Source organism: Globicephala melas, chromosome 7 (assembly GCF_963455315.2).
Source record: "Globicephala melas chromosome 7, mGloMel1.2, whole genome shotgun sequence".
NCBI classification, from domain to species: Eukaryota; Metazoa; Chordata; class Mammalia; order Artiodactyla; family Delphinidae; genus Globicephala; species Globicephala melas.
In genome coordinates, this window is record NC_083320.1 from 108668897 (window position 1) to 108691702 (window position 22806).

A 22806-nucleotide genomic window follows, 5' to 3' on the forward strand; every position below is an offset into this window, starting at 1 on the left:
ACCCGTGTCCCCTGCACCAGCAGGCGGACTCTCAACCACTCTGCCACCAGGGAAGCCCTGGGAAGATTTTTATATATGAGTCAAAAAGGGAAAAAAAAAGTCAACTGGCCTCAAATTTAAATAAGCTCTGTAGGTAATTCAGAAAAACAATCACTATCCTCTTCAATCTGTACCAGGGTCCTTCAGATGCACGCAGGCCTCTAAGGACCTAGCATGTTCTCCTAAGAGCTGTCCTACAGAAGCTGTCAAGACCTGACTCCTAACCATCTGTCTCAGCAACAGTCCTGGTGTGGCTGCTAGGGACCCAGAGACAAGACGGCCCTATCAACAGACTCTCTGTGAGTGATTCTTCTTATTTTTTGCTACAGAAATAGGTCTGCACAAAACCATCCACAATCTTAACTGGAGGCTATTGAGGCCAACAGCAAAGGTCAGACACGTGACCTGGGAGGGGCCACTGCCTGCAGTGGGCTGGATTCTGACTCTGGGTAGCTGCCTTAGCTTGGGGAGGGTGGGGGGAGGGGATCCAACCATCAAGGTTCCCAGACACAGAAAATAAAAGCTTGACCCATCCATGATCACTTTATAGGTAAATCTCGTTTCTTTTGGGCTTTGGGTCTGTTCTAACCTGAATGACTATTCTAAACTGTTGGGCCACCACTTCTAACTGCAAATTAAAACCATCACCAAGCCGAGCCTACATGATTCTGCATTGTGTTTATATTCACCACCCATCCCCAAGGCATACCAGGAGCCAGGATAAAAGCTGCCCACGACCCACAGGAATCTCCAAAGCCACAAAGAGAACCTTATGCAAATGCCCACCTTTGCCACAGTAGGTAATGAACTTTTCCCCCTTGTATAAAGAAAATACAACTCAAAATTCCTGTATCCCAAAAAGAGGTGGGAAAAACTTAAGTCAAGCAAAAGGACTTGCTAGATTATATACTCCTTGAGTTAGGAATATAGATTATGTACATTAAAACCATATATCTGCTTCTTCCACTACCTGACAGGCAACGTTCCTCTGCCCCCAGACACTGGACACGTGGGAATGAAAACTGACACGTGACATTCCTTCAACAAATACCAATTCACTGCCCAGAAATCATCGAGTGTCCCCCAGGCCTGGGGGCTGCTGCATGCCACACTGACCTTGGATATGAAGATGGTGTTGATTTTGGGGTTATGCTTGAAATTCTGGAGAATCTGCATCCTTTCTCCCTGGGATGTAGGACCATAGATATAGGGTCTAGAGAAGAACAAAGCTGTGTTAGGAAGACTACAGAATCACTCCTCAATTATCCTGAAAGCATGTCAGAGGGAAAGGGAGATCTTGCAAGGTTTCTCTCTTCCAGGAAGCCCTCTGTCATGCAAAAACATCAGGAAGAGAGCTACAAAAGTGAGAGGCTACAGACCCTCCCCACCACCTTTCCAAAACACACACACCCCACCCTTTCCCCTCTGAGCCAAGATGCAGATCACTACTCTCTTCAAGATTCCCTCCTTTACTTTTTTGGTTTTGGCCTGTGCTCCTTCCTGCCTCAGTATCTCTCACACTAAGCTTAGTGTCTAAACAAGGAGAATCCCCTAGATTTCACGAAGCTCAATGGGAGTGGCAAAGAAAACATTGCTATTTGCAAACAAAAGTTTGGAAGGAACTGTTTCCTAATCAAACAATCATTCTCCAAGAAAGGAGAAAAGAGCCCCTTCCAGACTTTTCCCCATGGACCCTCTATAACACTAAGCTCAAACATTTCTCTTGAGTTTCCAGCTCTGTGCCAAAGGGTACAACCCTATCTGACAACCTCACTGGTTATCACCTCTTGGCACCTGGCAAAGCCATTCCTCTGCTTTTCTTGTAATGACGTGGTGTAGCTTCCGAAGGGTCAGCAATAACAGTGATGGTGACGATGACAACGACAAGGACGATGAGGACAGCTAGCAGGCATGCAGGGCCCGCCCACACCAAACATGAAGCTGGGTTCTACCCTGGGAAAAAAACATCCATGCCTGTCGATATTCCTTGGAACTGTGAAAGGTAGGTTTCGTGTTCCCAATTTACACACGAGGAACTGAGGGTCAGGAGTCTAAGGAGGCTGACCCAAGTGGCTGTTCCACCACTGAGGCCACGAGCTATCCCCAGGCAGTGCCCATGGAAGGCTCAGGAAGCACGACTTTTGATACTCCACACGTGCTTCCCAACACTGTGCTACAAACTGGGTACAGGTGTACCCGAGAGAGCAGCCCCCTTGCCTGTGGGGAAGCTGGGCAGGTGCCTGGGACAGCTGGATGCTTCCCTAACCACGGCAAGCCTGGCCTGTGAGAGTGTTCGGGGCACCACGCAAATCTTCTGATTTTCTGTATGTGTCATGCCGTGAAAAAGGTCAGGAAAGTGCACTCTTCAGAACAGTCTGTCTCTTGATACCCAGGTTTTCAGGTGGTTCTTCTCCTCCTCACTCGTCATCAGGAAAAACAACTCAAATAGTGGTGAGCCCTCAGTTTCTGAAGGTTCTCTCATATAGGAAATGAAACAGAAGGGTAACCATCCTTCGGAAAGAGGACCTAACATTTGTTGAACACCTACTAGATGCAGGAATCCTCTGAGGTAGGTGGTGGTAACTCCATGTGACAGTGGAACAAAAGGAGGTTCAGAGAGGTAAAGAACTTTCCCTAGGTCACACAGCTAATAAGAGGAGGAGCTGGGAGTCAAATCCAGCATGTCTGACTCCAAAGTTCATGTTCTACCCACTACCTCACACTATCAAACAACCCTCGGAAGGTGGGTGGTAGGGTAGGATTACAGACAGAAGGACCGACAGAGTACATGCATAAAGAAAAGTGTCAGACCCCAACCCTGACAGCCAGGCATGCCTCCTCCCACCTGGCAGAGAACTGGAAGTTTACTTTCTAGATTCTGAACAGGAAGGTCTACACTTAGGGACCTCAGGCAGAGCTGAGGGCAAAGCAAGATTGAAAGTGAAGAATGACGGGGATTCCCTTTTCCCTCCCCCACCACAGGCTGGTATCTAGGAGACCAGAAGATTCCTCTCTGGAGAAACTTTCCAGCACAAGAGAAAAGACCCAGAGATACTGGAATCTGGCAATCTCTTGACAAACTAGCCAGGTCCTGCATGATCATGCTATGGAGAGGGCTACAGGTCGGCAAACCCACTAAGCTATACACAAAGGCCGATCAGCTTTTTAGCGACTGACGGTTAAATAAGAAACTAGAGCCAAAGACTACCAAAAATCAGAAGAAAATCTCTAAAGATAGAGCTGAAACAATCAAAACACCTGGAGAAAAGAGAGACAGTGTAGGCAACAGAAGAAAGCTTCAAAAGCGTTAACAGCCTCAGATAAGACACTGTACTTATTCAAAAAACAAAACAGCTGGCGATAAAGAACTCTTGGAAATTAACAAAAGCTTCAATAGGGTTGGAAGAAAAAAGGGATAAAAAATGGGAGAAAATGGGAGTTCACTGGAAGTCCAGTGGCTGGGACTTGGCGCTTTCACTACCATGGCCCGGGTTCAATCCCAATCCCGCAAGCCATGCAGCACAGCCAAAAAGAAAGGGAGAAAAAAGAAAAGAAAATTGGAGAAGCTGTCCAGAAGATCTAACATCTGACCAGCAGGAATTCAAAAAAGAAAAGAAAAAACGGAGAAGATGAGTAACAAAGAAAGAACAGAAAGAAATTCTCGGAATTGAAGGCCACGAGTTTCCAGACTGAGAGGGTCTACTGAGTGTCTATCATAATGAAAGAAAAAAAAAATCACACTAGTCATATTGTTTTGAAATTTCCAAAATGAAAAAACAGATTCTAAATTCCTGAGAGAAGGAACACAGGACCACCAGAACACATCATCAGACTTGCAAGGAGCTGCATTGGAAGCCCCAAGAAAAGGGCCCTGCCTTTGACATTCTGAGGCCCAGCCAAACTACTGATCAAGTGTGAGACTGAATAATGACATCTCCAAGTGAATTCTTAAAAACTTTTCCTCCACGTACCTTCTCTCAGAAATCTACTAAACGATACACTCCATCAAAACGAGTGACCAAGAAAGAGGACACTTGAGATTCGGCAACAGGGGCTCCAACACAGGGAAGAGGCACAAGGAGTTCACAAGATCATGTCAGAGGGACAGTTAGGCAGCATCTCTGAAGACAACAGTTAGGCAGCATCTCTAATCCTAGAGAGCAAGCAGACCAATGCAGAGTAGGAGGATAAAGTGCTGGTTGAGGCTGGTGGAGGATGAAGTACTGGAAGGGATCCACCAGGGAAAGAAAGTGAAAAGAAATTGAGAGATTACCTGATGGATCTGACCCTTCTGAGAAGGAGTTTATGACTGCATGAAGAGTCTGAAAAGGACTAATTAGTAATTATATAGAAAACCAAGCGAAAGTAATGACAAGGCAATTATTAACTTCAGGAAAAACAAATGTTAACACAAAGGAAAATGTAAGAATGGTACACTGTCTGCCTTGGCTTGAACAATACTTACACAGCCAAAATAATGTAACATTGAACACTAACTTAACCCCAAATACACTGGGAGGATGGAGTGGGGGGAGGGGATGGAGCGGCATATGTAAGACAGCTAAATCCACAACTCCCATGGTAGGAAATTAATAAGCAATTTCTACAATAATCAAGAAATTACTATATAAATTATTACTTAGAAATATGAAGGTAAATAGAGAAGAGAGTTGAAAGTGGCTATCTTTGGGGAAGAGGAATTGTGAGTAGGAAGACAGGTGCAAGGAACTGCTAGTTTTTGTAAGTCTGTTACTTTAATAAAAAGTAAAATCTTTCCTACATTAATAAAAGGTATGGACCGAAACCTTCAAGATGGCGGAGGAGTAAGACATGGAGATCACCCTCCTCCCCACAAATACATCAGAAATACATCTACATGTGGAACAACTCCTACAGATCACCTGCTGAATGCTGGCAGAAGACCTCAGACTTCCCCAAAGGCAAGAAACTCCTCACATACCTGGGTAGGGCAAAAGAAAAAAGAAAAAACAGAAACAAAAGAATAAGGCCAGGACCTGCACCAGTGGGAGGGAGCTGTGAAGGAGGAAAAGTTTCCACTCACTAGGAAGCCCCTTCACTGATGGAGACGGGGGTGGGCGGGGGGCAGGTTTCGGAGCCACAGAGGAGAGCACAGCAACAGGAGTTCAGAGGGCAAAGCAGAGATTCCCGCACAGAGGATCAGTGCCGACCAGCACTCACCAGCCTGAGGGGCTTGTCTGCTCACCCGCCGGGGCGGGCAGGGCTGCGAGCTGAGGCTCGGGCTTCAGAGGTCAGACCCCAGTGAAAGGACTGGGGTTGGCTGCGTGAACACAGCCTGAAGGGGGCTACTGTACCACAGCTAGCCGGAAGGGAGTCCAGGAAAAATTCAGGAACTGCCTAAGAAGCAAGAGACCACTGTTTCGGGGTGCACAAGGAGAGGGGATTCAGAGAACCGTGTAACCAAGCTCCAGAGATGGGTGTGAGCCACAGCTATCACTGTGGACACCAGAGACGGGCATGAAACGCCAAGGCTGCTGCAGCCACCAAGAAGTCTGTGTGCCAGCACAGGTCACTGTCCACACCTCCCCTCCCAGGAGCCTGTGCAGCCCGCTACTGCCAGGGTCCCGTGATCCAGTGACAACTTCCCAGGGAGAACGCACGGCACGCCTCAGGCTGGTGTAACGTCATGTCAGCCTCTGCCGCCGCAGGCTCGCCCCACGTCCGTACCCCTCCCACCCACCGGCCTGAGTGAGCCAGAGTCCCCTAATCAGCTGCTCCTTTAACCCCATCCTGTCTGAGCGGAAAAACGGACGCCCTCAGGCGACCTACATGCAGAGGCGGGGCCAAATCGAAAGCTGAACCCCGGGAGCTGTGCGAACAAAGAAGAGAAAGGGAAATCCCTCTCAGCAGCCTCAGGAGCAGCGGATTAAATCTCCACAATCAACTTGATGTACCCTGCATCTCTGGAATACCTGAATAGACAACGAATCATCCCAAAATTGAGGAGGTGGACTTTGTGTGATTTTCTGTATAGCTTTACTTTTACCATATTTCCTGGGGTTCTCTCTGTCAGTTTTTTTTTAAATAGTTTTTAGCATTTGTTACCATTGGTGGATTCATTTTTTGGTTTGGTTGCTCTCTTCTTTCTTTCTTCCTTTTTTATTACTCTTTAACTTTTTAACAATATTTTTTATTTTTTGCAGTATGCGGGCCTCTCACTGTTGTGGCCTCTCCCGTTGTGGAGCACAGGCTCCGGACGCTCAGGCTCAGCAGCCATGGCTCACAGGCCCAGCCGCTCCGCGGCATGTGGGATCCTCCTAGACCGGGGCATGAACCCACGTCCCCTGCATCGGAAGGCAGACTCCCAAACACTGTGCCACCAGGGAAGCCCCATATTTTTTATTTTTTAATAACTTTCTTTTCTTTTTTTCTTTCTTTCTTTTTTTCTCCCTTTCCTTATGAGTTGTGTGGCTGACAGGGTCTTGGTGCTCGGCCTGGTGTCAGGCCTGTGCCTCTGAGGTGGGAGAGCCAAGTTCAGGACACTGAACCACCAGAGACCTCCCGACTCCATGTAATATCAAACAGCGAAAGCTCTGCCAGAGATCTCCATCTCAACGCTAAGACCCAGCTCCACTCAACAACCAGCAAGCTACAGTGCTGGACACCCTATGCCAAACAACTAGCAAGACAGGAACACAACCCCACCCATTAGCAGAGAGGCTGCCTAAAATCATAATAAGGCTACAGACACCCCAAAACACACCACCAGACGTGGACCTGCCCACCAGAAAGGCAAGATCCAGCCTCATCCACCAGAACACTGGCACCAGTCCCCTCCACCAGGAAGCGTACACAACCCACTGAACCAACCTTAGCCACTGGGGGCAGACACCATAAGCAACAAGAACTACAAACCTGCAGCCTGTGAAAAGGAGACCCCAAACACAGTAAGATAAGCAAAATGAGAAGACAGAAAAACACACAGCAGATGAAGGAGCAAGGTAAAAACCCACCAGACCAAACAAATGAAGAGGAAATAGGCAGTCTACCTGAAAAAGAATACAGAATAATGATAGTAAAGATGATCCAAAATCTTAGAAATAGAATGGAGAAAATACAAGAAACGTTTAAGAAGGACTTAGAAGAACTAAAGAGCAAACAAACAATGATGAAAAACACAATAAATGAAATTAAAAATTCTCTACAAGGAATCAATAGCAGAATAACTGAGGCAGAAGAACGGAAGTGACCTGGAAGATAAAATAGTGGAAATAACTATCGCAGAGCAGAACAAAGAATGGAAATAATTGAGGACAGTCTCAGAGGTCTCTGGGACAACATTAAACGCACCAACATTCAAATTATAGGGGTCCCAGAAGAGGAAGAGAAAAAGAAAGGGACTGAGAAAATATTTGAAGAGATTATACTTGAAAAATTCCCTAACATGGGAAAGCAAACAGTCATTCAAGTCCAGGAAGCACAGAGAGTCCCATAAAGGATAAATCGATAAATCCAAGAAGAAATACGCCAAGACACATATTAATCAAACTATCAAAAATTAAATACAAAGAAAAAATATTAAAAGCAGCAAGGGAAAAACAAAAAATAACATAGAAAGGAATCCCCATAAGGTTAACAGCTGATCTTTCAGGAGAAACACTGCAGGCCAGAAGGGAGTGGCAGGACATATTTAAAGTGATGAAAGGGAAAAACCTACCACCAAGAATACTCTACCCAGCAAGGATCTCATTCAGATTCGAAGGAGAAATTAAAACCTTTAAAGACAAGCAAAAGCTAAGAGAATTCAGCACCACCAAACCAGCTTTACAACAAATGCTAAAGGAACTTTTCTAGGCAGGAAAAACAAGAGAAGGAATAGACCTACTATAACAAACCCAAAACAATTAAGAAAATGGTAATAGGAACATACATATCAATAAATGTAAATGGATTAAATGCTCCCACCAAAAGACACAGACTGGCTGAATGGATACAAAACCAAGACCCATATATATGCTGTCTACAAGAGAACCACTTCAGACCTAGGGACACATACAGAAAGTGAGGGGATGGAAAAAGATATTCTATGAAAATGGAAATCAAAAGAAAGCTAGAGTAGCAATTCTCACATCAGACAAAATAGACTTTAAAATAAAGACTATTACAAGAGACAAAGAAGGACACTACATAATGATCAAGGGATCGATCCAAGAAGAAGATATAACAATTGTAAATATTTATGCACCCAACAAAGGAGCACCTCAATACCTAAGGCAAATACTAACAGCCATAAAAGGGGAAATTGACAGTAACACAATCATATTGGGGACTTTAACACCCCACTTTCACCAATGGACAGATCATCCAAAATGAAAATAAATAAGGAAACACAAGCTTTAAATGATACATTAAACAAGATGGACTTAATTGATATTTATAGGACATTCCATCCAAAAACAACAGAATACACATTTTTCTCAAGTGCTCATGGAACATTCTCCAGGATAGATCATATCTTGGGTCACAAATCAAGCCTTGGTAAATTTAAGAAAATTGAAATTGTATCAAGTATCTTTTCCGACCACAACACTATGAGATTAGATATCAATTACAGGAAAAGACCTGTAAAAAATACAAACACATGGAGGCTAAACAATACACTACTTAATAACCAAGAGATCACTGAAGAAATCAAAGAGGAAATCAAAAAATATCTAGAAAAAAATGACAATGGGAACACAATGACCCAAAACCTATGGAATGCAGCAAAAGCAGTTCTAAGAGGGAAGTTTATAGCAATACAATCCTACCTTAAGAAACAGGAAACATCTCGAAAAACCAACCTAACCTTGCACCTAAAGCAATTAGAGAAAGAAGAACAATAAAACCCCAAAGGTAGCAGAAAAAAAAAAAATCATAAAGATCAGACCATAAATAAATGAAAAAAAAATGAAGGAAACAATAGAAAAGATCAATAAAACTAAAAACTGGTTCTTCCAGAAGATAAACAAAATTGGTAAACCATTAGCCAGACTCATCAAGAAAAAAAGGGAGAAGATTCAAATCAATAGAATTAGAAATGAAAAAGGAGAAGTAACAACTGACACTGCAGAAATACAAAAGATCATTAGAGATTACTACAAGCAACTCTATGCCAATAAAATGGACAACCTGGAAGAGGTGGACAAATTCTTAGAAATGCACAACCTGCCAAGACTGAATCAGGAAGAAATAGAAAATATGAACAGACCAATCACAAGTGCTGAAATTGAAACTGTGATTAAAAATCTTCCAACAAACAAAAGCCCAGGACCAGATGGCTTCACAGGCGAATTTATCAAACATTTAGAGAAGAGCTAACACCTATCCTTCTCAATCTCTTTCAAAATATAGCAGAGGGAGGAACACTCCCAAACTCATTCTACAGGGCCACCATCACCCTGATACCAAAACCAGACAAAGATGCCACAAGAAAGAAAACTACAGGCCAATATCACTGATGAACATAGATGCAAAAATCCTCAATAAAATACTAGCAAACAGAATCCAACAACAAACTAAAAGGATCATACACTATGATCACGTGGGGTTTATCCCAGGAATGCAAGGATTCTTCAATATCTGCAAATCAATCAATGTGATACACTGTATTAACAAACTGAAGGATAAAAACCATTTGATCATCTCAATAGCTGCAGAAAAATATTTTGACAAAATTCAACACCCATTTATGATAAAAAACCTTCCAGAAAGCAGGCATATAGGGAACTTACCTCAACATAATAAAGGCCATATATGACAAACCCACAGCCAACATCCTTTTCAATGGTGAAAAACTGAAACCATTTCCTCTAAGATCAGGAGGAAGACAAGGTTGTCCACTCACACCTCTATTATTCAACATAGTTCTGGAAGTTTTAGTCACAGCAATCAGAAAAGAAAAAGAAATAAAAAGAATCCAAGGCAGAAAAGAAGTAAAGCTGTCACTGTTTGCAGATGACATGATACTATAAATAGAGAATCCTAAAGATGCTACCAGAAAACTACTAGAGCTAATCAGTGAATTTGGTAAAGTAGCAGGATACAAAATTAATGCACAGAAATCTCTGGCATTCCTATACACTAATGATGAAAAATCTGTAAGAGAAATTAAGAAAACACTCCCATTTACCATTGCAACAAAAAGAATAAAATACCTAAGAATAAACCTACCTAAGGAGACAAAAGACCTGTATGCAGGAAACTATAAGACACTGATGAAAGAAATTAAAGATGATACAAACAAACAGAGAGATATACCATGTTCTTGGTTTAGAAGAATCAACATTGTGATAATGACTATACGACCCAAAACAATCTACAGATTCAATACAATGCCTATCAAACTACCAACAGCATTTTTTACAGAACTAGAACAAAAAATTGCACAATTTGTATGGAAACACAAAAGACCCCGAATAACAAAAGCAATCTTGAGAAAGAAAAACAGACCTGGAGGAATGAGACCCCCTGACTTCAGACTATACTACAAAGCTACAGTAATCAAGACAGTATGGTACTGGCACAAAAAACAGAAAATTAGATCAATGGAACAGGACAGAAAGCCCAGAGATAAACCCAGGCACATATGGTCACCTTACCTTTGATAAAGAAGGCAAGAATATACAATGGAGAAAGGACAATCTCTTCAATAAGTGGTGCTGGGAAAACTGGACAGCTACATTTAAAAGAATGAAATTAGAACACTCCCTAACACCATATACAAAAATAAAGTCACATTTAGGACTAAAGACCTAAATGTAAGGCCAGACACTATAAAACTCTTAGAGGAAAACATAGGCAGAATACTCTATGACCTAAATCACAGCAAGGTATTTTTTGACCCAACTCCTAGAGAAATGGAAATAAAAACAAAAATAAACAAATGGGAGCCAATGAAACTTAAAAACTTTTGCACAGCAAAGGAAAATATAAACAAGATGAAAAGTCAACCCTCAGAATGGGAGAAAATATTTGCAAATGAAGCAACTGACAAAGGATTAAGCTCCAAAATTTACAAGCAGCTCAATATCAGAAAATCAAACAACCCAATCCAAAAATGGGCAGAAGACCTAAATAGACATTTCCCCAAAGAAGATATACAGATTGCCAACAAACACATGAAAGGATGCTCAACATCACTAATCATTAGGGAAATGTAAATCAAAAGTACAATGAGGAATCATCTCACACCAGTCAGAATGGCCATCATCAAAAACTCTACAAACAATAAATGCTGGAGAGGGTGTGGTGAAAAGGGAACCCTCTTGCACTATTGATGGGAATGTAAATTGATACAGCCACTATGGAGAACATTATGGAGGTTCCTTAAAAAACTAAAAATAGAACTACCATACCACCCAGCAATCCCACTACTGGACATATACCCTAAGAAAAACATAAGTCAAAAAGAGTCATGCACCACGATGTTCACTGCAGCTCTACTTACAATAGCCAGGACATGGAAGCAACCTAAGTGTCCATCGACAGATGAACGGATAAAGAAGATATGGCACAAATATACAATGGAATATTACTCAGCCATAAAAGGAAACGAAATTGAGTTATTTGTAGTGAGGTGGATGGACCCAGAATCTGTCATACAGAGTGAAGTAAGTCAGAAAGAGAAAAACAAATACCGTATGCTAACACATATATATGTTACCTAAAAAAAATGGTTCTGAAGAACCTAGGGGGAGGACAGGAATAAAGACACAGAAATAGAGAATGGACTGAGGACACGGAGTGGGGAAGGGTAACCTGGGACGAAGTGAGAGCTCGTCATGGACATATATACACTACGAAATGTAAAATAGATAGCTAGTGGGAAGCAGCCACATAGCACAGGGAGATCAGCTCGGTGCTTTGTGACCACCTAGAGGGGTGGGATTGGGAGGGAGATGCAAGAGGGAGGAGATATGGGAATATATGTATATGTATATCTGATTCACTTTTTTATACAGCAGAAACTAACACACCATTGTAAAGCAATTATACTCCAATAAAAATGCTTTTAAAAAAAAGGTATGATTTTAGAAATTTCAGCAACTTAATCCTTCTGTGTCTCAGTTTTCTCATCTGTAAAATGAGAATAGTACAATGACCTCATGTGGTGATTAAATCACAGTTTGTGAAGAGAAACTGTTCTGTACCCACCCTTCCCTCTGCACCCCTACCCACCACATAACGAATGAAGGCTCATCTTCTCAGGGGACCTTGCCTTCTGCTCCACTCACAGCACCTGAAGCCCTGCATCACTGTGCACAGAAGCACAGGCCTCTTCCTCCTTTCTTGGCAGGAAATTTTCAACAGCCAGGTTTTAAACACAATATCTGGGTGGGGCTGTAGGCTAAGGAGGACCCTGGTCAGTGTTTCCTAAGAAGTTCTTTCTAGATGCTGGGCCAAACCTTGCCTTCCTGGCCCCTGACCAAATAGAGTGTGATCTCACCTCTGGCCAGAGTACCCACTGAGCCTGAAACTGCAGATGCCAAGCCGTGCCCACCTTTGGAGCCCAGCTCCACATCATCACAACTCTAGCCCCCGCTCCCTCAGCTCAGAGTGACCAGGCCCCCGTTCCCATGCACTCTAACCAATGACTCTGACCACCTGCCCTTTTGTCTCACCTGGTCCCTGGGACCACAGAACTAGACCTTTAGATACTAAGCAGTTCCTGAGAGCTTCGAGAAGAAAACAGGCACCTTCTATACTCTCACATGGAGAAGTTGAACTGGCTTTGGAGGCTGCTCTAACTTTCCAATTCTTACTTGTTCAGTCGAATGGCATATTCCTTCAGAGCAAACACGTTGTCAGCAAAAACAATAATCTTGTCATTCCTCCTTTCATGAAACTTGATCAGAAACTGGCAAGCTCTGAATTTGTTGGGGTTCATGGTGTACAGCAAGATGCGTTTCTTGGTTTTGATTGCCACATACTCCCGGTAAAACTCAGGAGACATCGGGCACCAAACCTGTGATACAATAAGAATCAGGGGTCAGTATGCAAGTTTAAGCATCATACAACTGGGAACTTCAGCAAATTAGCTTTAAAACAAATCAAGACACAACCAATGGTATGTGAATTATATCTCAATAATATTGTAAACACACACACACACACACCACAAAACAAAACCTAATACCCAGTGTTGAACCAGGATACTCTCACATGTTAATAACAGAGATTTTAAAATGCATCAATATCCAGGGAATTATTCTCACACCAGCTCCAAGTGAAGAAAATCAGATTCCCAGCCAGTGGTGCAAACAATCCCTCCCATTTAGATCACACCTCCACACACAGCACTGCTACAGAGAACTGCACACACACTTGCCAGCTCTGTCTGTTGGGTTAGCCTAGCAATGACATCCCAGGAGTAATGAACACACCAGCACCCAGATCTTGGCTTTTAAATTACATTCTCTGCTAAAAGGGCTCCATGATGAAATGGCTGATTCCAGGGCCAGGGCAGGGAAAGTACCAGATGAGCCAGAAATATCTTACTGTGCCAGAAAGCAAGGAAGTGCTCAAAGTCTGATGGGAACATGTCAAATGGTCATAGAAACTAGCTTGAATGTAGTCCCACTGGTCACATCTGAGACCATTTGAGCATCTAAATAATGACAGTAACATTCCTGAGAGCTTCCTCTCTACTAAGCCCTGTGCTTGGCTGTTGACAAACTAAAGGAAGCTCGGGCAAGTACACTGAAGTGCCATGACTAAAGGTCTCAAGGCTGTGTACAGACCCTCCAGGAGCTTTGCACTGGAACAAGCCATAGCCTACACTGGCAGACTGAGCTTTTGGTTGCAACCAGCGCCACTTCTGTGTGATCGCCACAGACCACTTCTTCATGCTGCCACCACTGCAGAATTAGCTGACATGGTTATGTGTCAAACTCTGTGCTGAGCTCAAATCTAAGTTTTGCTGTCGTTACCTTTTCTGATTCTCTCTGGGACATATCCTATTATGACCCCTTTAGAATTTCTAGTTCTTCACAACCAAAGCAATTCTTTTTTCACAGTAAAATCTTTAAAATCATGCATTTCCCAGAATATGAAACACAAGTGGCCAGTGAACATATGGAAAGATACTCAACGTCATCAGTAAACAGGAAAACACAAATTAAGACCATAAAAAGATACCATTTCACACTTATTAGGTCTGTAAAAATTAAAAGAAGACATTTCCATATTAGGTGCTGGAGATGTGGAGCTAGCTCACTCACCCTGGACGAGAGTGTTAACTGGTGCAACCACTTTGGGAAACAGAGTTTTCCACATGACTAGTGAAGTGAGCATCCGGAAAGCCCCTGACCCAGCAATGCTACTTCTAGGTGCACCTGCCACAGCAGTGGCCTTCAAACTTGGACCAGTTTATGTCATAAACTAAACATTCCCACACATAAACACAGTCTTAGGAAACAATATATACCTTTAATACATATTATGCATTCTGGTAGATTCTATTCTATCCTGATCATGACGCACCGAAGTGATGTCACCATCTACTACGTGGTCACAGTCCACAGTGTGAACACTGCTTTAGAAAACGTCTGACACAGGAAACAGGTACAAAAAATACATGCAGCAATACTGTCATAACAACAAAAAAACAGCTCCAAATTCAGAGACAGTGTCCGCCTAGGGTTGGGACTAGAAGCAGGGCCTTGCTAATGGGCACAAGGGAACTTTTGGGGATGGGGGAGATTCTCTAAAACTGGATTGGGGGCATAGCTGCACAACTCTTTACATTTACTAAAATCACAAAAGTTATAAATCACACTATTTTCTTACAACAGATGAATGTTATGGAACATAAACTAGACCTCGACAAGGCTGTGGAAAAAAACAACTTAGCAACCCGAACATCTGTCGACGTTAGAAAAGATTTTATTTTTACTTCTGTGTAATATTCCATTAGCTATCAAACTGTGGTATATTTGTCCAATGGAATACTACAGAGAAATTAAAACTAATAAACTACAGCTACATGTATCATTAAAAAAATAATGCATTATGCAAAGAAAAAAATACTAAGCAAAAGACAGAAGTCATACAAGAACACATATAACCCGATTCTATTTGCATATACATAAAGATTTTTTAAAAGGCAAAGCTAAACAATGAACGTTTTGGGAATTATACATAGGAAGTAAAATAATAAAAAAGCAAGATGACAAACCTAAGCTCCACGACAGCGGTTACCCTGGCAGGGGGAGGGGAGATGCAACTAGAGAGGAACAGGCGCCTCAAAAGTTCTGACAATGCTGTGTAAGGTGGGTGCTGATTACGAAGATGTAACCAAAGGGTAAGGAAGCTTCTCGACAGAGCAAGTCCACCTGCACAGCTTCCTCACACTCACCTTCACCCGAGAGGCTCATGTCTGCCCTCTGAGGACACAGCCCACCCTACTCTAGCCACTGAGTGACAGTCATTTTAAGGTGCCAGAAAGGATTTCTGTTGCTGTTCCTTCTGAGAAGACTTACCTTTCTTTGAACATGTATTTTAAACACATACCTGTGCAGGTATTCATCACAGAATATAGGGAAAATGGGTTCTTAGAAATAAAATAATCAAGGTCACATGTGCCTTCTGGGGGCATCAAAACCAACAGGCTTTGGTACTGGGGGTGGCCTGTGGGTTGCCCACGCAGGACCAGCAAGAATCCCTCCGGGGTGAGGGTGGGCAGGAGTACCCTGAGGTGCTCACTCCCAAAGAGGATGAAACGCCAAGCCAGCCTGGATTAGCCTCCTGACCTGACCACTTCCTGTGTGCCCGTGGACAAGTGATTCTGCTTCACACATCTGTGAAATCGCGGGAGACTGCCCACCCCACGGGGGGCTGAGGGTACTGCACGAGGCAGCAGCACTTTTGCTCAGGTCCTGACCTGTGTACCTGCGCACGAGGAATCGACCTGATCCATTTCCCTCCCCCAGGGACCGTGCCAGGAAGGGGACAGCTACCTCAGCGCACTGGACTTTGGCGATGTAGCCGTTGTTCTGCAGCTCCATCCAGTTGGCTTCATAGAGCTTGGGCCCAATCAGAAAATTTAAGTCGACAATTTTGTCATCTTCCCGGACGAGGGTTGCGGTCAAGCCCAGTTTGCAGTGGGCCTGCACAATGGTGAGCACCCGTCGGAACATCTTGGCTGGGGAAACAACCGGAGCATTCATGCTGTCACTTTTTTAAACGCTCAAAGTACCAAAGACAGCCTCGACCTAATACTGGCCCGGGACACTGCACGGCTGACCCCCGGGCTTCTGGATCACAGGAACCTGGCTCTAGACAAGAATGATTAGGTGGGACTGCTTAATCTCCACTTTTAGACCTGTCCAAAAGAAGGGTGAAAAGGAGAACAAGAGAGGGAGATGACCTGGAGGAAGCCCTAAGCTAGGGAACCCCAGCACTCCCCTCACAACAGCTCGGCTATCAAGAGCACAAACGGCAATCTGAAACATGACCTACACTTAAAATGCCACTGAGCTCTGAATCATGCAAGGAATTGGTTCACCCTGAGGCCTGTACCTCGGTTACCGGGAAGATGGTGGGGTATCTGGAGGACCAGAGGAATGAAAGGAGCTCCACTTCCCACCACCCTCCCAGAAACCAGGAAGAAACAAGGGAGAGATGAAACCCCAGGCACCTCTCCCACCTTAGGAAACATCCCTCTCTACACTCTTCCAATTACATTCATTCTGGTCAACCAGCAACGTCCTTTGCCTTCCTTTCGCTTGAATGTTATCATTCTTTCTGAGGTATCAAATTAAATTAAATAAACATTAAAAGGGTACAAGATATTCATTTTTAAAAACTCAATTTATGGGTTTCCACAGGCTCACCTTTTAAAAATTTTTAACACTATGAAGAAAGGTAAAAATGTTGAAGTCATGCTAATCTTATATCCAATTAAAGGCAAGGTTAGTGATACTTCAGAAATAGACCTGGGAATTCCCTGGCTGTCCAGTGGTAAGGACTCCATGCTTTCACGGCCAAGGGCCGGGGTTCAATCCCTGGTCAGGGAACTGAGATCCACAAGCCACCGTGTTACGGCCAGATTAAATAAAAAAAAAGAAATAGACCTAAAAATCCGAGGGAAAGAAGGGCAGACGTCACCAAAATACAAACCAAAAACATAAGAACAGTAAAATAACAAAGGGCTGTCTAACCCCAGTAAGTGCCCAGGTCTCACGGTTTCACACACTGAAGCCTAACACAGCTTGCACGCACCCCTGGAAAACAAACAAACAAAAAACCAGGGTCAGGCTTATGTCCAAGGACTGTGCCGGCTCCAAAAAGGGCAGCCAAGGACCCCAGACCAGGTTCCCCACGTCAGAAGGACATGGCAGCCAAGGCAGTGGAGACCCCAAGCTACTGTGGGCTCCAGGGAGGCAGCATTGGGGCGGCCCGGGGACTGCATCAACCCGAGGGGAGCACAACGCGGGGACCCTGCCTGGACACTCTGCAGCCAGAAACAAGCCTTCCCCGGGGCATCGGCCCTGCAAACGAGTCACGTCCCACTGCTACGTTCTCTCACAGCCATAACAGCTGTCACGGGGGAAGAACTCACATACAACGATGTGCATGGCTCCATGAATTTTTACACAGGTACATACCTGTGGAACCACCCAGATGATGGGAGTGTTCTCAGCACCCAGAAGTCTCGCCTCTGACCCCTCTGGTCAACACCAGCACTCTCCCTCAAGGGAACCCCGATCCAACTTTAGTCATCAGAGAGGAGGTCTGCCTCCGGTCTGAAGTTCATGTAAATGGAATCACAGTACGTACTTTGCATGTGCGGCTTGTTTCACCAGACGTTATGTCGCGGTTGTCATTTGACATTTATTTGTGTGATTCTCTGACTGTCTCTCCCACTTTGTCTCCGGTGCCAAGCAGAGTGCCTGGTACTTAATGGGTTCTCAATAAATACTTGTTAAAATAATGAAAGTGGCACAGTGCCTTGCATGCAGGAAACATCTAATATATGCAAGTACTGTAATAAGAATTTCCTATTAATATAATGACTTAATAGGCCTCCTTTTGGAAGATCTATAAAAGAACACGACAATCTTTATCTTCTGGGATAAATCTCAAAGATTTACCATTCTACCTAGTCCAAGTGATAAATGTTTATGGCAGAATCTCACTCTGATTTGCTAGAATTCCCTATTTAACATCTGCTCTCTGGCCCAGTGAGCACGGCCATAGGGCTTATAAGGCCTGAACGCAAAATCCTTTAGAGCAGTTTGGTTTCACTCTTCTACCTAAACAGAGGCAAATGCTCCAATGAACCAGAGGAGAGACAGACACACCTAGTGAACTGTGTGGGGTACACCTCTATATCCTCATCACCAGATAACCAACCCCAAGCCTGGCTGCCACCCTCTAAGACCTGGGGCCCAAGTTAAAGAGGAACACCAACGTATGCTAAATATATCCTCCGGCAGAAGGCCTCAAACATCCCCACGCTTCAAACACAGCCTTCAACTAAACTGCTACAAAGCAATTCCAAAGTCGTTTATAAAAGATGTTTCTCTAGATCACCAATTCCCAATCCAGTCAGACCCAATACCAATCCTCTCCTTAAAGGTTTTTTTTCTCTTGGTTTAGTTTTTAAATATCACAGAGTAAACTGCACTTCTTCTGAGGGTGGGTGGGTGAGAGTGGTTCTACACATGTTCACACGTGTGCAGACTCGCGCAGCCACCACCACCATCATACTCGGGAGACGAACCAATCCATGACCCCAAAAGCTGCCTCGTGCTCTCCCTGTCCAGTCATACCCTCCCCGCCCCACCCCGCCACCCACCCACCTGTTCTCCGTCACTACAGTTTTGTCTTTTCAAGAATGTCCTACCAAAGGCATCACACACTCTGTAACCTCTTGGGACTGGCTGATTTCACTCAGCACGAAGCCTCTGAGACTCCTTTCCACGGAGCGTCCCAGCGGTTGAGGGGCCAGCTTGTCCATCCAGCCACTCACTGACAGTCATTTCCCTTGTTTTCTAGATTACGACCAGAGCTGCTCCTATAAACATTCATGCACAGGTGTCTGTGTGAACCTAGGTTTTCATTTCTCTAGAACAGATGCCCAGAGTGGGACTGCTGGGTCTCCATGGTAGTCTTCTAATAAACTGCCCAATCTCCCCAGAGTGCCTGTACATTTTGCACTTCCTCTGGCCACGTATGCCAGTTCCAGCTGATCTGCACTCTTGTCAGTACTTGGTACTGTCAATATTTTTTATTTTAGCCACTCTAATAGGTCTGTAGTGGCATCTCATCGTGGCTTTAACCCGCATTTCCCTGGGGAATAACGCTGCAGAACGTCTTTCAAATGCTTACTGGCGTCTGTATAGTCTCTTGAGTGAAAATCTGTTCATGTCTTTTGCCCGTTCTCTAACATTTCTGCCTTTGCCTGACTGTAACAGCAATCAAATTAACATGTCTACGGCCTAACTCCTGATCTTCTCTCTCCAAACCTGCACCTTCTAGAGTCTTCCCCATCCCAACACCCACTCCACCCTTCTGACGGCTCAGGCCAAAAGCTGACAGTCATCCTTGATTCCTCTTTCTTTCAGAACCACATCTAACCAGCCCACTTAACCTTCACAACATAACCAGAATCAGTTTACCTTTATTCTTACTGGTCCAAGCCTCATGTTGGGATTCCACCAACTAACCTACCTAGCTGCTCTCCACCCTTGCTTCCTGCAGTCTCTTCTCAGCACAGCAGCCAGGGTGATATTTTTATAACTTTAAGTCAGATAATGTCACCCCCAGCTCAAATCCCTCAAATGGCTTCTCACCCAGAGTGCAAGCCAAAGACCTCCTTCAGGTCCTACAGGATTGGCTCCAATGCCTCTCCGACCTCAGCTCTGGCCGCTCTCCTCCACGTGCCCCTCCAGCTGCAGGGCTACAGTATCGTCAGGCCATGCAAGTACTACTTCCCCACCTCAGGACTGCTTCCTTCTACCCGAGAGACCCCTCTCATCCCTACCTGGCTTGCTGTGAACATCTCTCGGTGTTTTCAGACATCCAGAGGTGTTGGAGGAGCTCTCATTACACAGAAAAAAACATAGAAAGGCCATTTTGACAATGTTTTGAATACTCTATGTGAAAATGCCTCTGATTTCATTTACTTCAGAGTAATCTCTAATTTACACTTCGTAATTGATCAGGGCTACCCATTAACTTGTTTTATCAAGAAAGGTTTGCCTGGGTTTCCCTGGTGGCGCAGTGGTTGAGAATCTGCCTGCTAATGCAGGGGACACGGGTTCGAGCCTTGGTCTGGGAGGATCCCACATGCCGCGGAGCAACAAGGCCCGTGAGCCACAACTACTGAGCCTGCGCGTCTGGAGCCTGTGCTCCGCAACAAGAGAGGCCATGATAGTGAGAGGCCCGTGCACCGTGATGAAGAGTGGCCCCCGCCTGCCACAGCTAGAGAAGCCCTCGCACAGAGACCAAGACCCAACACAGCAAAAATAAATTAATTAATTAATAAACTCCTACCCCCAACATCTTCTTTTAAAAAAAAAAAGAAAGGTTTGCCTGGAATGCTATTCAGTAATAAAAGGAACACAGCATTGGTACGTACTACAACGTGGGTAAACTACTGTGTGAAGTGAAAGAAGTCAGATAAAAGAAAATACATATTATGTGATTCTGTGAATATATTTCCAGAAAAGGCATGTCTCTAGAAACAGAAAGCAATTCAGTGACTGCCTGCGGCTAAGGATGAAAACACCGATGGTAAGTGAATATGAGGACGATGTTCTAAAACTGGGTCATGGTGATGGTCGCACCAACTCCATTTTACTAAAAATCCTGAATCGTATACTTACGATGGGTAGATTTTACGGTGTATAAATTATGTCAACATGGCTGTTTAAAAGGACTGCCGGCAATACTTGGACTTCTATAACATATTAAGGAACAATAATTTAGTCCTCAAATAAAACAAATATCGCAAGGACGTTTTTGTGCTCCCAGTCTAGTTTTTGCAGGACCGAAAAGAAAAATATGGGTTAAGGGTAAGCTGAGGTGCAAAAGTTGAGAGGGAGGATGGAAGAAAATATCATTTTCTAGATGACTACTCTGGGCCAGTGATTAAGGAAGCTGCCAGTGTGTACACCCACCTACCACTAAGCCCCACCCCACCCCACCCACCCATGCTCATGGAAATCAATCTGTCTCTACGATGAGTAGGCATCCCAGCTCTCAGCCTGCTTACCTGGTATGGTGTGTACTTCGTCCAGGATCATGAGGCCCCACTCCTGAGTTTTGAGCCACTCCATCACCCGCTCGGCCTCCCAGGACCTTTTGGTGGTGTGGCCTAGCATGGAGTAGGTGCTGATGGCAATGGAGCAGCCTATGGGCTTGTCCTTGGCGTCGGAGGTAAAGCGGCAGATCTGGCTGTCGTCGATGGTGGACCACATCTTAAACTGGGCTTTCCACTGCTCCACAGACACAGCTGAGTTGCCCAGCACCAGGCAGCGTTTTCTGACTGTGCACGCAGCTGTCACGCCAACCAAGGACTTCCCAGCACCTACGAGAAACCAAAGGGCAATCCTACCCAAGGCCGGGTTGAAATGAGGGACAGGGACAGACAGAAGGACTTGTCAGCCCACCAATCTGGCCAAAATTATGTGTAATAATCCTCACGGCTGACACTGTTGAGGTGCTTACTGCTCCAAAGCTGTTTCCTTCTTTAGAAAAAGGAGGTGCACACACTTCACACACAAACGTGAGAATTAAAAGACACAAGCGCCAGGCCCTATTAAAGCACTGTACATGCATCTCATTTAAATGTTGAAAAACAACATTTGTCAAAATAAACCATAGATAAGAGACACTCCTATTATTGCCATTTTAAACATGGGAAAACTAAAGCTGAGGGGTAAGTCACCCAAGGCCCTGGGACAGCAGTGCTGCTGGGGTACAGTGTGCCCAACACCCAGACTACCTCAGGAGGGACTCAGTAAAAGACGGCTACTATGATGACACAACAAACTGGGCTGAGCACTTGGGAATGCGGTACGTACGCTGCTACTGGCAAAGACAGAGGAAGGTGAAACTCCAGGGGCTTCTGAGTTTACTATCACCTACTGTGTGAAGATCAAGTTTAAAAATCAAGCTATTCCTTGAAACAGCAATTCTTCCTTTACCAGGGGCGTGCATCAAAATAACCCATGAGGCTTTAAAAAAAAAAACAAAAAACTGAAGGTGCCTGCCCCTCCCCTAGAGAGTCTGCCTTCTTGAGTATGGGGTAGGCCACCAGCTGAGCCTACTGTGACCTCTGGCCAAGAACCTAGGCCAGACCTGACACGACTTAGGACAAATGATGTTAGATGGGCGCCAAGGGGGCTGCCACAGCCCCTTCTTGGATGTGCACACTGTAATAAGCAGTCCAGGACCAAACAAAGTTTCTGTGCTAGGGAGCCTCCAAATACACCCAACTTACAAGACTGAGTGTGAGGAACTCTAAGCCCAGGATGTAAACTAGCCCTTTCCCACACCACCATCCTTCCTCACTGCCCAAGACTTTATACACTGCTTAGCTGATTGGTTCACTGTCTGAGCTACCCCACCACAATGAGCTCCATGAGGTCAGGAGTGTTGTTCTATCCACCATTACATGCCCAGCGTGGAGGTCAGGGCCCTGCACAGAGCAGGCATGCAAGTATTCGTCAAGTTATGAATCAGGGAGCCACGTGACACTGGCTGTTCCCTGACCAGGTGGGATTTAGAGGAAGGCCC

The 22806-nt window shown here is 44.5% G+C and overlaps 1 protein-coding gene across 1 annotated transcript in view; it reads right to left on the reverse strand.

Annotated features, from left to right (window-relative positions):
• The window catches only part of ERCC3 (ERCC excision repair 3, TFIIH core complex helicase subunit), a 37031-nt gene that overhangs the window by 9227 nt on the left and 4998 nt on the right, over positions 1-22806 (reverse strand). Inside the window, exons 8-11 of the mRNA XM_030840417.2 lie at positions 21281-21595; positions 16017-16201; positions 12822-13024; positions 1156-1252 (exon numbers count right to left, since the gene is read on the reverse strand). Of these exons, the coding sequence (XP_030696277.1) occupies positions 1156-1252; positions 12822-13024; positions 16017-16201; positions 21281-21595 (800 nt within the window). The remainder of the gene's footprint in view (positions 1-1155; positions 1253-12821; positions 13025-16016; positions 16202-21280; positions 21596-22806) is intronic.